This window comes from Trachypithecus francoisi, unplaced genomic scaffold (assembly GCF_009764315.1).
Source record: "Trachypithecus francoisi isolate TF-2019V2 unplaced genomic scaffold, Tfra_2.0 Lachesis_group11, whole genome shotgun sequence".
In the NCBI taxonomy this organism is placed as follows: Eukaryota; Metazoa; Chordata; class Mammalia; order Primates; family Cercopithecidae; genus Trachypithecus; species Trachypithecus francoisi.
In genome coordinates, this window is record NW_022681456.1 from 33,171,531 (window position 1) to 33,186,962 (window position 15,432).

General features: G+C 38.5%; 1 protein-coding gene across 3 annotated transcripts in view; it reads left to right on the top strand.

Moving 5' to 3' along the window:
* The window catches only part of UHRF1BP1L (UHRF1 binding protein 1 like), a 116,009-nt gene that overhangs the window by 51,366 nt on the left and 49,211 nt on the right, over positions 1 to 15,432 (top strand). For all 3 annotated transcript variants that reach the window (XM_033220932.1, XM_033220931.1, XM_033220930.1), the window contains 4 exons: positions 5,769 to 5,949; positions 8,529 to 8,612; positions 10,287 to 10,469; positions 11,807 to 11,925. In XM_033220932.1, the coding sequence (XP_033076823.1) occupies positions 5,769 to 5,949; positions 8,529 to 8,612; positions 10,287 to 10,469; positions 11,807 to 11,925 (567 nt within the window). The remainder of the gene's footprint in view (positions 1 to 5,768; positions 5,950 to 8,528; positions 8,613 to 10,286; positions 10,470 to 11,806; positions 11,926 to 15,432) is intronic.

Below are 15,432 nucleotides of genomic sequence, written 5' to 3' on the forward strand. Positions count from 1 at the left end.
ATATATCTCAGATATATAGCTTGTTGGTGATCTAGCTTTGTACATGGGAACGGCATACATTTAGGCTTTGTTTTTTGAGACAGAGTCTCTCTTTAGCCCAGCCTGGAGTTCAGTGGCACAATCTCAGCTCACTGCAACCTCCACCTCTCAGGTTCAAGTGATTTTTGTGCCTCAGCCCCCCACATAGCTGGGACTACGGTCAAGTGCCACCTCGCCCAGCTAATTTGTTCTGTAATTTTGTTAGAGACGGACTTTCACTGTGTTGACTATGCTGGTCCCGAACTCCTTGCCTCAAGTGATCTGCCCACCTCGACCTCCCAAAGTGCTGGGATTACAGGTGTGAGCCACCACACCTGGCCTAGGCTTTCAATGAATATCACATTGGCATTATCTATTACTGCCTACTATGTCCTGAGGTGCAGGGGTAGACACTGTGATGTAAAAATGAGTATCATCTGACCCTGGCCTGAAGGACCTAGAGTATAAGGGTGAGTTAAATATGAAACAAATCGGGGCCGGGCGCGGTGGCTCAAGCCTGTAATCCCAGCACTTTGGGAGGCCGAGACGGGCGGATCACAAGGTCAGGAGATCGAGACCATCCTGGCTAACCCAGTGAAACCCTGTCTCTACTAAAAAATACAAAAGACTAGCCGGGCGAGGTGGTGGGCGCCTGTAGTCCCAGCTACTCGGGAGGCTGAGGCAGGAGAATGGCGTAAACCCGGGAGGCGGAGCTTGCAGTGAGCTGAGATCCGGCCACTGCACTCCAGCCCGGGTGACAGAGCAAGATTCTGTCTCAAAAAAAAAAAAATATGAAACAAATCTTTGTAGGTGGGAGACAGGGGCTCATGTCTGTAATCCCAGCACTTTGGGAGGCTGAGGCAGGAGGTTTACTTGAGACCAGTAATTCAAGGGCAGCCTGGGCAATATATTGAGTCCCATCTCTACAAAAAATTTAAAAATCACCCAAGTGTGGTGGTGGTGGCATATACCTGCAGTCCTTAGCTACTTGGGAGACTGAGGCAGGAGGATTATTTGAACCCAGGAGGTCAAGCCATCGCAACACTGCACTTCAGCCTGTGTAACAGAGTGAGATCTGTTTCAAAAAGAAAAAAAAGAAAAAAACAAACAAATCCCCAAATCATTGTAGTTCAACATAAATGTTAGCATGAAGAAGTAAGGGAAAGAGTTCTGTGTAGGAACTACAGAAACACAGAGAGGTTTTAATTAATTGCTTGCAGGGTGTGGAAAGGTTTCACAAAGAGGTTAATGAAATTACGTCTTAGAAATGAGTAGCAGTTCACAGGCAGACATGGGGAAAAGGTATTTCAGAAGACACAATAGAATCTGCAGAAATATCGTACTTTTAAAGAACATGATATTTTCTGATGGAGATAAGAAATCTGGTGTTACTAGAGTAGTGTTTTTAGGAGTGAGGTTCAAATGCCTCAGGATATATTACAATTTTCAAAGTTTTATGTTTTAAAGAAATTGAGTTCCACACATTCCACCTTGATGTGTGTTCTTTCTTAAATTTGATCTGCCAGAGAATATGGTTGCATTAAGATGTCAGACTGGTTTTCCCTTTCCATAATGACTCTAATCCTACTTTATAAATGAAAGACATTATTACTCATCCTCAGTCTTACTAGGATTTGAACAGGAAGGGTTTTGTAAAAACCCCTCTGGGAAACAAGATAGAGTGGCAATTTGAAATATTGCTATTCATGTTGGAAATTAATGGCTGTAATGACAAAGGAACAAACCAGGTGATTTTTAGTTGTTTTCAACACATGTGTAGGAAGATCAAATAATTGTCAGCCATTAGAGATTATTAAAGTAATTTTTTTATAGTAGATCACTTTGTGAATCCTGGCAGGTAACTCAAAGGCATTGAAAGAATCAAGTCACATGGCTAAAACAAAATTGCTTTCCTTCCAATCTATCTATGTGAACAAGGTTTTCTAGAGCCTGTAGTCATAAAAACAAATAAACAGATATAGAAGTGAAGGTGAACTCTGTATTATTCTACCAATAAATTATAATTCTCTGGGGGACCTGATTTTAAACGTTTGGCAAACCACTGGGCTGTAACATAGAATAGTTTTCTTGGACTGGTAGCCTGAGTTGAAACAAAAGTTTGCAGTGACTGGATATGAAACATGTTGTATAATGTATTGAAGAATTTGGACATTTTCCTGTGGGCATTTGGGAGCCAGTGGAAGTTTTTAAGTTAAGTTGAGGATAAGGAAGAGAGAAAAGTTGAGAACTTTAGAATGATAGTTGGTAGTACCATTAGCCAATAAGGAAAGGCAGAAGAAGGAAGTAGGTTTGATTAAGGGAGGTGAGGGTAAGAAAAGTCATTTTGAAGCTGAAAAAGTATAAGGAAAGAAGTATAGGAGAGTATTTTACAATATTGCCATCATAGACATAAATACTATTCTGTTAAGGCTTGCAATGAATATTTTGGTAGCGTAGGTTGTGATTAACAGAGATGGTGGTCGTAGTTAAAGACTAATAGATTGAATGTTGATATTACCATCTAGCTCTTATATGTGGATATGTTTATATAAAATGGAATATGGATTAGAAAACTAGATACATATCTATTAGGAAGCTAGAAACAAGGACAAAATTCTGTAATCTCACTATGCTAATAAAACCTGTGCTATCATTTTGAGGTTTTTCTTACAGCTTTTTGCCCCAGCATATGTACTTTTTCCTAGTTGTAGTTAGTGGGCATATGCGAGTTTCTTCTATGTCTTTAGTCTTTGCAGCTATTACGTTTTGTTGCTCCATAATATTTTATAGTGGATATACTTAACTGTTACCATAGAATTGCTTTCTTGTGTAGTAGTTATCATGTCACTACTTCAGATATCACACAGAATGTCCTAATCTGATTATTTCAGGTCCCAAGACAGCGTGTCAGAAAGTGAGTTAAACAGTGTTTCTTTGCTCATCTTCACAACTAGGCAGTTGTTTTCTATTATAAGTATTTGCTTAGCTTCATTTTATTCTTCTCTAAAAGAGAAAGAAGACTATTTTGAAAATTAAGAACTGTTAACATTATTCATAGGGGCTAGGTGCAGTATAATCCCAGCCCTTTGGGAGACTGAGGTGGGCGGATCTTTTGAGGTCAGAAATTCAGGACCAGCCTGGCCAACATGGTGAAACCCCGCCTGTACTAAAAATACAAAAATTAGCCAGGCATGTTGGTGAGATCCCAGCTACTCAGGAGGCTGAGGCAGGATAATCACCTGAACCTGGGAGGCGGAGGTTGTTGCAGTGAGCTGAGATTGCACGACTGCACTCTGTCCTGGGGAGTCTTGACTCTATCTGAAAAAACAAAAACAAGATTTGGCCGGGTGCTGTGGCTCACGCCTGTAATCCCAGCACTTTGGGAGGCCAAGGTGGGCAGATCCCAAGGTCAGGAGTTCGAGACCAGCCTGGCCAACGTGGTGAAACCCCGTCTCTACTAAAAAAATACAAAAATTAGCCAGGCGTGGTGGCAGGCACCTGTAGTCCCAGCTACTTAAGAGGCTGAGGCAGGAGGATCTCTTGAACTGGGATGCAGAGGTTACAGTGAGCCAAGATGGTGCCACTACACTCCAGCCTGGGCGACAGAGTAAGATTCTGTCTCAAAAAAAAAAAAAAAATGCCAGGCGTGATGGTGCACACTTGTAATCCCAGCTACTTGGGAGGCTGAGACAGGAGAATTGCTTGAACCCGGCAGGCAGACGTTGCAGTGAGCCGAGATCATGCCATTATACTCCAGCCTGGGTAATAGAGCGACACTTTGCCTCAAAAAAAAAAAAAAAAGGATTATTCATGAGGCAGAGAGCTTATAGTGGCTTTTTTTTTTTTTCTTTCAGAAATAGCACCCAAAAGCCTGACTTTACCATAGTATTAAGAAAAAGGTTTGTAGGGAGATTAATGTTTATATTTTTATTTTTATCAGTATTTATCTTGATGAAGAGAGAAAACATGATGAAAGAAGTACTGGAGAGTATTTTAAATAGCACCATCATAGACATAAATGCAGTCTTGTTATAGCTTTGAAAATGGGAAAAGCAGGAGAAAAATTGTTTGACATCAGTTTAACAATAATTCATAAAAAGTTTTCTGGAGTCTATAGTATTTAACGTTTTACAGCTATATTTCACCTTTCTGTTTACTTACTGTGGGCTGCAATCATTTGCATGAAGAGATTCTCATTTACTAAGTATACTTTGCAGTTCTTTTACAGTATGATCATAGTTCTTCATAGATGTAATATATGTAAATATACGTATATACAAAATACGTATACTTTGATTTTCTTTAACTATCTTTCATTAATAACTTGTTCTAAATTTGAACATTGTTAATTTTTAAAGTGGACAATTTGGTTTCCTTTATCATAATTATAAAAATTCATGTACAGTTTTGTGGCTCATATGTCAGATAATCTTACATTGTAGTTATGTATACAAAATCATTTTAGGCTATTAGAGGTTCATATATATTTTTATATGTCAACAGTGTTCTATAGTATTTTTCTTTAGGGAGAAAAATATTTGAACTCACAGCCTATTTATAAATCCTGTCTCCTTTCTGGCTTCTTTAGTTATTCAAGTTGAAAGGACACACCACATATTTTAGGAGAGGCCCCAGAGCACTTAGAGTACTAAATAATATCACGTGGGCTTCTACAAAGATGTGCTTTATTTCTATGGGCTATCGTATTAGTCTCTTTTCAGGCTGCTGATAAAGACATACCTGAGACAGGGCAATTTACAAAAGAAAGAAGTTTAATTGGACTTGCAGTTCCATGTGGCTAGGGCAGCCTCATAATCATGGTGAAAGACAAGGAGAATCAATCCCATTTTACAGGGATGGCAGCAATCAAAGAAAGAATGAGGAAGCTGCAAAAGCGGAAACCCCCGATAAAACCTTCAGCTCTCGTGAGACTTACTTACTAGTACGAGACCAGTATGGGGGAAACCGCCCCCATGATTGAATTATCTCCCACCAGGTCTCTCCCACAACATGTGGGAATTGTGGGACTACCATTCAAGATGAGATTTGGGTAGGGACACAGAACCAAACCACATCAGATATATAACAGTGTATACAGGGCCCACATTTGTTTTCTTTTTAATATATATAACTAGGAATACTCAAACTGCCTTTAAGAGTTAACTACATTTTCTAAACAGCTATAAATATGTTAAATATAACTTCAGGTATTTACTGAGACATATTTGATTCATATTTGATTTGTGTATAGTTTTACAGTTTTTGTTTTTTGTTTTTGTTTTTTTTTTGAGATGGAGTCTGGCCCTGTTGCCCAGGCTGGAGTGCAGTTGTGCAATCTCGGCTCACTGCAACCACCGCCTCCTGGGTTCAAACGATTATCCTGCCTCAGCCTCCCAAGTAGGTGGGATTATAGGCGTGCGGCACCACGCCCGGCTAATTTTTTGTATTTTTAGTAGAAATAGGGTTTCAGCATGTTAGCGAGGCTGGTCTCGAATTCCTGACCTCAAACGATTTGCCCGCCTCGGCCTCCCAAAGTGTTGTGATTACGGGCGTGAGCCTAGTTTTAGTTTTTAAATTTTAGTTTTATTTTTAGGTTATTCAGAAAATATTTTAGGGAAAATATTGATGAAAAATAAAATGTATTATGGTTATTTTTAATGACTTTTCAACTGAAAATATTTAGATTTTTTTGTGTGTGAAATTTCCAGTATTTAAATTCGCAGTGATAAGGCAGTTTCGAATCTTTTTAGAGCTCTACAGTGGTCGCATCTGCCCAGCAAGTGAAGACAACACAAACTTCAAATGCTCCTGATGTAAATGATGCAATTGTAAAACTATTCAATGACTTTGATGTTAAAGAAACCTCCCATCATTTAGTGATTTCTCATCTAGATCTACACATATGTGATGACATTCATGCTAAAGAAAAAGGTAAAATAATTTGCTTATTTCAAACTATTTTGGTTTTTCTAGAATTGACTACAAAACTCAATTGTTTATTAAATCTCTTGTGTAGCATGTCCTGTAAGATAATTTGTCATAATTGTGTTCATATTAATATATAGATGAAAGGCACAATTAGAAGCATATATTGGTATGAAATTTTATTTTGCTTAGTACTTAAGCTTAATTATTTGTTAGCTATCAATGCTAACAATAAAATTAGCTTTAAAAAATCAGAGACTGAATAGATGATCCTCTAGGAGGATAATGAAATATTAGACTTGCCTTTGAATTGACTTTTTCATAATGTTGCTGTTGTCTCCAAATTAAATTTTAGTCCATACTTAATTCATAATTATTTTTAGATGTGTTTTCAGCATTGTAGTTTTTCTGCCTATTTTGAATAGAAGCACAACTGTGCGGCTGTTTGACATATTTTATGACCGCCTCCCCTCCCATCCTTCCAAAATGTGATTAGGAAGCAAAATTCCAGTTAGGAATTTTCTTTTAGTTTTTGTCCCTGTTATTTTTCCTTATTTAGTAGACATAACAGGGTAATCAGGAAGCTGCCCATTGCCACTCTGAAAATACGTAGTTTTGTAATCTAGGTGCTGGGCATTTTTGTTTCTCTGCTGGAGAGTATCCCTAGCCCAGAAGCATTGGGGGTGAGTTCAGCAGACCTACCTTATAGGCCTACCTAAGGACTATAATTCTCAAACTTTGGTGAGCATTAGAATCAAGCTGAAGACCTTTAAACAATAGAGTTATCTGATCTCTGCGCCTCAGATCTGAATCAGGATCTATATCTATGAAAACTTTTGCTATGTGTTTTTAAGCTGAGAAAGTGATTATTGAGACCCTGGATACTTAGCAGTAGAAGTTACCCTGCCTTCATTAGACAAGGTAGCCTAAAAGGTTCCAACATAAAAGGTTGGAGGGGCAAAGGTGAGGAAGATTTGGGGTTTGTGGAGGGATTTGTTATCTTTTCTTCTGACCACCATTGTGTCATTTGAATTGTAGTTGACATCTTTTAGAGATTTGAAAGGAAAATCCAGAAAAGTTAGAACAAACCAAACTAAGAAAATGAGGTGGTCTAGATTAAGTAATAATAATGAGAATGGAGAAAGTGTTTTCTAAGGCCTTATATTCCTCACTATTCCCTCATAGAATAAATTGAATGATTTTATTTAGGAGGAAAACCTTTCCACCAAAATATCTCCTTAATAGTACAGGTCTGTAATCACTACTATTCTGAAATCCAAAAGGCTCTGAAATGTTATAAGTTTGTGAAAAACTCATTTGGTGGCAAAACCTGACTTTACACCAATATATTGTTTTTTTATTCTTTGCCTGCTTCTTATAAATATTTATGTTTTGCTGCAGAATTGCTGTTTTTATTAGTGCTGCCTCAGAACCTGCTGCGAGTGTTGCATGGTATATCCTGTATATACCATATCATGTTAGTGTCGTGAAATTTGAATTATGAAACATTTGGCTTTCCAAAGGTTTTACACAAGGGATTGTAGACCTGTGCTGGAAATTCTACTAGTTGAGATAAATTGGATTTTACAAATTAATATAGGGAGTGTATACATAGCTATGTTTCAGTTTGTATTTTTCTTTCTTCTGATTGATTTGCCCATTTTGTTTTAAAATTTCATGTTTATGTTCACGTTACACCAATTTGTAATCTACTTTTGATCTTACTATAGCTGTGTGACTTTGGACAACTTACCTAACCTAACAGACTTTTTAATTTCCTTTTCTTTCTCTTTTTTTTTTGAGATGGGGTCTCACTCTGTTGCCCAGGCTGGAGTGCAGTGGCTCAATCTCGACTCACTGCAACCTCTGCCTCCTGGGTTCAAGCGATTCTCCTGCCTCAGCCTCCCAAGTAGCTGGGACTACAGGGGTGTGCCACCATGCCTGGCTAATTTTTGTATTTTTAATAGAGATGGAGTTTCACTATGTTGGCCAGGCTGGTCTTGAATCTGTGATTCACCCGTCTTGGCCCCCCAAAGTGCTGGGATTACAGGCATGAGCCACCACGCCTGGCCTTAATTTCCTTTTCAGTAAGAGGTAGGATGATATGCTATAGTGTTTAACATTTCCTGGGTTCAAATCCAAGCTTTGCACTTAACTAGCTGTATGTCCTTGGCCTCTTTGTGCCTCAGTTTCCTTATCTGGAAGATGGGGATAATAATGATTATACCTATCAAATGGGGTTGTTATGAAAACCAAATGAGTAAGTATACCTAAAGTATTTAAAACAATGCGTGACATAAGGGGAGGCCTTGTCAATATAAAAGTTCTGCTAGTATCATCTCTGAACTCTACCAGAGCAAGGATTTTGCTATTATATTCTTACCTTTTATCCTAGTGCCTTACGAATGAGGGGGATTCAGTAAATACTCATTGGATTGAATTATATTTCCTAAAATCCTTAATGTGCTGTCATAAAAGAGAGACAGTTATTACTACTTGGACTCCAAGTACGCTAAGATTTTTTTGTGGTAAATTAAATCTTTCTGATAATTTACTTAATGTTTGTTTCCTCTTTTTTATTCCAGAGTCAAACAGACGTATTACTGGAGGGGCAATGCAACTCTCTTTTACACAGCTAACTATAGATTATTATCCTTATCATAAAGCAGGTGTGTATAACAGCTTCTTTAAAAGATATAAGTGTTGTTTTCAAATTATATAGGTCATTTATTTAGTTTAGTTTTATTTTGTTTTTATTTGTTAACAAGAAATGAGATGAAGAGATTGGTATTTTTCTCCTGGCAGTATTTTACTAAGAAAGTAGAATTGCCAGGGAATATAGTCATACAGTGTATATTGAGATTTATGTAGATTTTTAGAAATCATAGTTTTTAGAAATTGACAGTTTTCCAAATAACCAATTTAAAACTTAAAAAATCGGGGTACAGTGGACATGTGTTTGTGCTATTTTGTTAGTTGTGACAAAAACAAGTTATTAATGTTTTAAATTTTTAAATGATTTATATATTTAAAAATTAGAAAAGAGTATGACGCTAAGAATGAAAAGAGTATGAAGCTAAGAATAAGAGTACGTTTGGCTAAATTATACGATTCCAGATTTCATAGGCTCTTAACAATCTAGTATTGGTAGATTCTGTCTCCCAAATAATGAAAAGAAAAAAAATCTGATTATTGTGACCAAATTAATTTGACCTTATACCCATTTTTGCCTTTTGTTAGTATTTAGCATTCACACAAGTGAGAGAAACCAAACTAGAGATCATAGAGTTTTTCTAGGACATTTAAAAAATGGTTAAGTTTTTCTGTTCACACATTTCTGTTTACATGTTTTTTACCAATGTTTGTCATTTCTGTGTTGGTACCTGCTTAAATTTAAGGGTTTACGATTTTTTTTTTTTCATTTTAAGTTTTCATTGCCAACATTCAGTATAATAATTATCTTTTGAAGGATTTTGTCTTATATACTATCCTCTTGACTCATAAATTAACTTACAAATGCATAAAATTTTTTTTTTTTTTTTTTTTTGAGGCGGACTCTCGCTCTGTCGCCCAGGCTGCAGTGCAGTGGCCACAATTTTTAACTAGATATTTATTTTGAAGAGATGTAAAACATTTATAGAGTAGATTTTCTTTTTTTTTTTTATCCAAGGCCTCACAAGCACAGTGGTGTGATCACTGCTCACTACATCCCCCATCTCCTGCCTTGGCCTTGCAAAGTGCTGGGATTACAGGTGTGAGCCACTGCACCTGGCCTGATTTTATTGTCTTAATCCTTTGATGTGCATTTTTCTTAATTGCTACAGAGAAACCTGATAATTCTGATTATATATTTTTCTTCCAAAAACATAACTATGGCTGAGTACATCTTGAGAAGTTTTATTGGTTTCTTAAATGTTTTAATCATTATCATCTTATCATTTTTGTGGTTTAGGTTTTTGTTAGTTAACTTTATAACAAATCTTTGATGAAAGAATTTTATTTCTTTGATAATACTTTCTGGGATTCAGTTTAATGGATTTTTACCAGGTAATTGAGCATCCAGTGAAGAGTGATGAGTTCTATGGCTTTAAATTGAATCTTAGTGATTTTCTGCTAGGAATGGGTACTAGATAGAAACTCCTCCAGATCATTTGCTTTTGATATTCTTTCCCTCTGTTTCAAATGTTTTACTCATATTTCAGAATAACATGTAGGTGAAGGCTGTATATTTTTCAGGTATCAAAGTCTTTCTTGAATAAATGACTAAATCTCATTGGAAGCATTACTATAGTGTAATAGATGAAAATTGTACATTTTTCAATGAAATACCTGTTATTTTACAGGAGATAGTTGTAATCATTGGATGTATTTTAGTGATGCAACCAAAACAAAAAATGGATGGGCCAACGAGTTATTGCATGAATTTGAGTGCAACGTTGAAATGCTTAAACAGGCTGTGAAGGATCATAATGTAGGTTCACCTCCTAAATCCCCAACACATGCCTCTCCCCAGCACACACAAACAGGTATTTTACCTATAATAACATATGGCATTCCCGTAATATTAAGGGTGTTTGTGCTCGTGTGTGTGTGTGTGTGAGAGAGAGATCATAATATTTCCTGTAAACAAGTTTTATTTTTTTTGTTTTTCTTTTTAATGTAGAGATGGGGTCTTGCTATGTTGCCTAGGGTAGTCTCAAACTCCTGACCTCAAGCGATCCTCCCACCTTGGCCCTTCCCAAAGTGCTGGGATTACAAGTATCACCCACCATGCCCAGCCAAGTATTTTTTTTTTTTTTTCTTTGAGACAGGGTTTCACTCTGTCTCTCAGGCTGAAGTGCAGTGGTGCGATCTCGGCTCACTGCAACCTCCGCCTCCTGGGTTCAAGCGATTCTCCTGCCTCAGCCTCCCAAGTATCTGGGATTACAGGCACATGCCACCATACCCTGCTAATTTTTGGATTTTTAGTAGAGCCAGGGTTTCACTGTGTTAGCCAGGGTGGTCTCAAACTCCTGACCTCAAGTAATCTACCCGCCTCAGCCTCCCAAAGTGCTGGGATTACAGGCATGAGCCACTGCCTGTCCTAAGCCAAGTATTTTTAATTAATGTCTAAACCCCTACATCCTTCGCTCAGACCAACATAGGCTTGTGGACCTAAGCACTTTTAAAATTAATACAACCAATAATAGTCACACAAAGTAGAATTTTTCTAGAAGATGTCTCTCTTTTTTTTTTAAGTCAACACATAATTGTACATATTTATGAGGTACAGTGTGATACTACTACTTTTTTTTTTTTTTTTTTTGCTGGCCCAGTAAGGATTGAAGTGTGATATTTTGATACATGTATACAAATGTGTAACACTGAAGGCAGAGTAATTAGCATATTCATCACCTCAGACATTATTTCTTTATATTGGGAACATTCAAAATCTGCCCTGACTAGCTATTTGAAAAAATAAATTATTATTAATCATAGTCACCCTATAAATGCTAGAATTTACTTCTCCTATCTAGCTGTACCTTTGTATTCACTATTCACCCGTTGTCTTTCCCTGCCCCCCCTCCCCCATACCCTGCCCTTTCTCCTTCTATGTAAATATCTCCTTTTTAACAAGAATCCCATTCCAAAGTTTTTGTAGAAGAGTAACTTAAATGTGACATGTGTGATTCTTCTTAAAAGAATAATAATCACAATAACTTACATCCTGTATTACTTTGTAATTTATAAAGTATGTCCACAAATATTATCTTGTTTGAGAAATTAGTATTCACATGAATTTCTAGTACCTGCCTTAATAATAAAAGAGTGACTTTTAAAAATAATTTTGCAACAAATTGAATGGTGTTTTTGTTTCCAACAGAGAAGGACTACCCTCTGAAAGGGACATGCAGAACACCTTCAGTATTATCTCAGCAATCAAAAGCTAAGCTAATGTCTAGTTCTGTTGTGGTTAGACTTGCAGATTTCAATATATACCAGGTATGTTTTCTTTTCCAGTTAAATCTTCTCATAAACACTTTAGTATCTCATCTTAGCAACTCAAATAAACTTTAAATAAATGCTATCATTTTATTTAAAACATATTTACAAGGTTTATGAAATGGCCATATTAGATGGCATAGAAAATATCAGTTTATTAATTTTTGATCATATGGTTACTCAGAGTTAGCCCAACTAACTTTATAGGCACAGCCCTTAAGTTTGCCTAAATGCTTCCAACACAAAACAGCATGTTCTCATACAAAAACACATGGATGCATAGACCAATGAAACAGATTAGAGAACCTAGAAATAAAGCTGCATACCTACAAGCATCTGATCTTCGACAAAGTCGACAATAACAAGCAGTGGGGAAATGATTTCCTATTTAATAATGTTGCTGGGATAACTGACTGGCCATACGCAGAAAACTGAAATTAGACCCTGTCCTTTCACCACGCACAAAAATTAACTCAAAGATGAAATGAAAGACTTAAATGTAAAGCCCAGCACTACAGAAACCCTAGAAGACGGCCGGGCGCGGTGGCTCAAGCCTGTAATCCCAGCACTTTGGGAGGCCGAGATGGGCGGATCACGAGGTCAGGAGATCGAGACCATCCTGGCTAACATGGTGAAACCCCATCTCTACTAAAAATACAAAAACTAGCCGGGCGAGGTGGCGGGCGCCTGTAGTCCCAGCTACTCGGGAGGCTGAGGCAGGAGAATGGCGTAAACCCGGGAGGCGGAGCTTGCAGTGAGCTGAGATCTGGCCACTGCACTCCAGTCCGGGTGACAGAGTGAGACTCCGCCTCAAAAAAAAAAAAAAAAAAAAAAAGAAACCCTAGAAGACAATTGAGGAAATAGAATTCTAGACATTGGCCTTGACCAAGATCTCATGAGGAAGACTTCAAAAGTAATTGCAAGAAAAACAAAAACAGACAAGTGAGAGCTCATTAAAGAGTTTCTGTACAGCAAAATAAACTATCAGCAGAGTCGACAGACATCCTACAGAATGGGAGAAAATATTCACAAATTATTCATCTGACAAAGGTCTAATATCCAGAACCTATAAGGAAATTGAATCAACAAGCAAAAACCAAACACCATTAAAAAGTGGGCAAAAGACATGAACACACACTTCTGAAAAGAAGACATGTGCAGCCAATAAGCATATGAAACAATGCTCAACATCACTAATCAACTGAGAAATGCAAATCAAAACCACAGTGAGATACCATCTCACATCACTCAGAATGACTTTTTAATAACTAAAAAAGTCACAAAAAATAGATGTTGGTGAGGTTGTGGAGAAAAGGGAATGGTTATTCACTCTTGGTGGGAAGGTAAAATAGTTCAGCTATTGTGGAAAGCAGTTTCGAGTTTTCTCAAAGAATTTAAAAAAGGGCTACCAATTGACCCAGCAATCACATTACTGGGTATATACCCAGAGGAATATAAATTTTCTACCAAAGATACGTGCAGTTGTATGTTCATGGCAGCACTATCCACAATAGCAAAGACATAGAATCAACCTAGATGCTCATCCTCAGTGCAGTGGATAAAGAAACTGTGGTACATATACACCACAGAATACTATGCAGCCATGAAAAGAATGCAGTCATGTTCTTTGTAGCAATATGGATGCAGCTGGAGGCCATTATCCCAAGTGAATTAATGCAGGACAAGAAAACCAAATATTGCATATCCTCACTTTTAAGTGGGAGCTACACATTGAGTGCACATGGACACAAAGAGGGAAACAGTAGACATGGGGTCTTGAGGGTGGAGGGTCGGGGGAGGGTGAGGATTGAAAAACTACTTAACGGGTACTATGCTGACTACTTGGGTTGTGAAATTATGTATACACCAAACCCCAGTGACACACAGTTTATCCATATAACAAACCTGCACATGTACCCCAAGAACCTAAAGCCAAAATTGGAAGAACAAAAAAAAAGGCTGCAGACACCAACTACAACTTGGGAGTTTCCAAAAACTACCCTCTGGTTCAATAATTCACTAGAAAGACTCACAGAACCACTGAAATATATTAAAGTCACATCCATTGTAGTCACATTATACAAATTAGAACCAGCCATAGGAAGAGAAGCGTAAGGCAGAGTCTTTTTTTCTCCTCTGTATTAGTCCATTTCATGCTTCTGATAAAGACATACCCAAGACTGGGCAATTTACAAAAGAAAGAGATTTACTGGACATACAGTTCCACATGGCTGGGGAAGCCTCAAAATCATGGTAGAAGACAAGGAGGAGCACGTCACATCTTAACATGGATGGCAGCAGGCAAAGAGAGAGCTTGTGCAGGGAAACTCCCATTTTTAAAACCATCAGATCTTGTGAGACTCATTCGCTACCACAAGAACAGCGCAGGAAAGACCTATCCCCATAATTCAATCACCTCCCACCTGCTTCCTCTTACAACATGTTGGAGTAGTGGGAGTTACAATTCAAGGTGAAATTTGAGTGGGGACACAGCCAAACCATATCATTCTGCCCTGGCCCCTCCCAAATCTTATGTCCTCACATTTCTAAACCAATCATGCATTCTTAACTGTCCCCCAAAGTTTTAACTCATTTCACCATTAACTCAGAAGTCCATAGTCCAGTGTCCCATCTGAGACAAGACAAGTCCCTTCTGCCTATGAGCCTATAAAATCAAAGCAATTTAGTTACTTCCTAGATACAATGCGCGTACAAGGCATTGGGTAAATACAACCATTCCAAATGAGAGAAGTTGGCCAAAGCAAAGGGGCTACAGGACCCATGCAAGTCCAAAATCCAGCAGGACAGTCAAATGTGAAAACTCCAAAATGATTTCCTTTGACTCCATGTCTCACATGCATGTCATGCTGATTTTAAGAGGTGGGTTCCATGGTCTTGGGCAGTTCTGCCCCTGTGGCTTTGCAGGGTACAGCCTTCTTCTTGGCTGCTCCCATGGGCTGGTATTGAGTGTCTGTTGGCACCTTTTCCAGGCAGGCTGTTAGTTGATCTACCCTTCTGGGGTCAGGAGGATGATGGCCCTCTTCTCACAGCTCCACTAGGTGGTAGGTACCCCAGTAGGGACTTGGGCTTTGACCCCACATTTCCCTTCCACACTGCCCTAGCAGAGGTTCTCCATGAGGGCCCCACCCTTGTAGCACACTTCTGCCTGGGCATCCAGGCATTTCCATACATCCACCAAAATCTAGGTTGAGGTTCCCAAACCCCAATTCTTGACTTCTGTGCACCAGCAGGCTCAGCACCATGTGGAAGCTGCCGAGGCTTGGGACTTGCACCCTCTGAAGTTACGGCCCAAGCTCTGTTTTGGCCCCTTTCAGCCATGGCTGGAGCAGCTGGGATGCAGGGCACCAAATCCCTAGGCTGCACACAGCACAGGGAGCCTGGGCCTGGCCCACGAAACCACTTTTTCCTTCTAGGCCTCTGGGTCTGTAATGGGAGGGGCTGCCATGAAGACCTCTGACATGCCCTGGAGACTTTTTCCCCATTGTC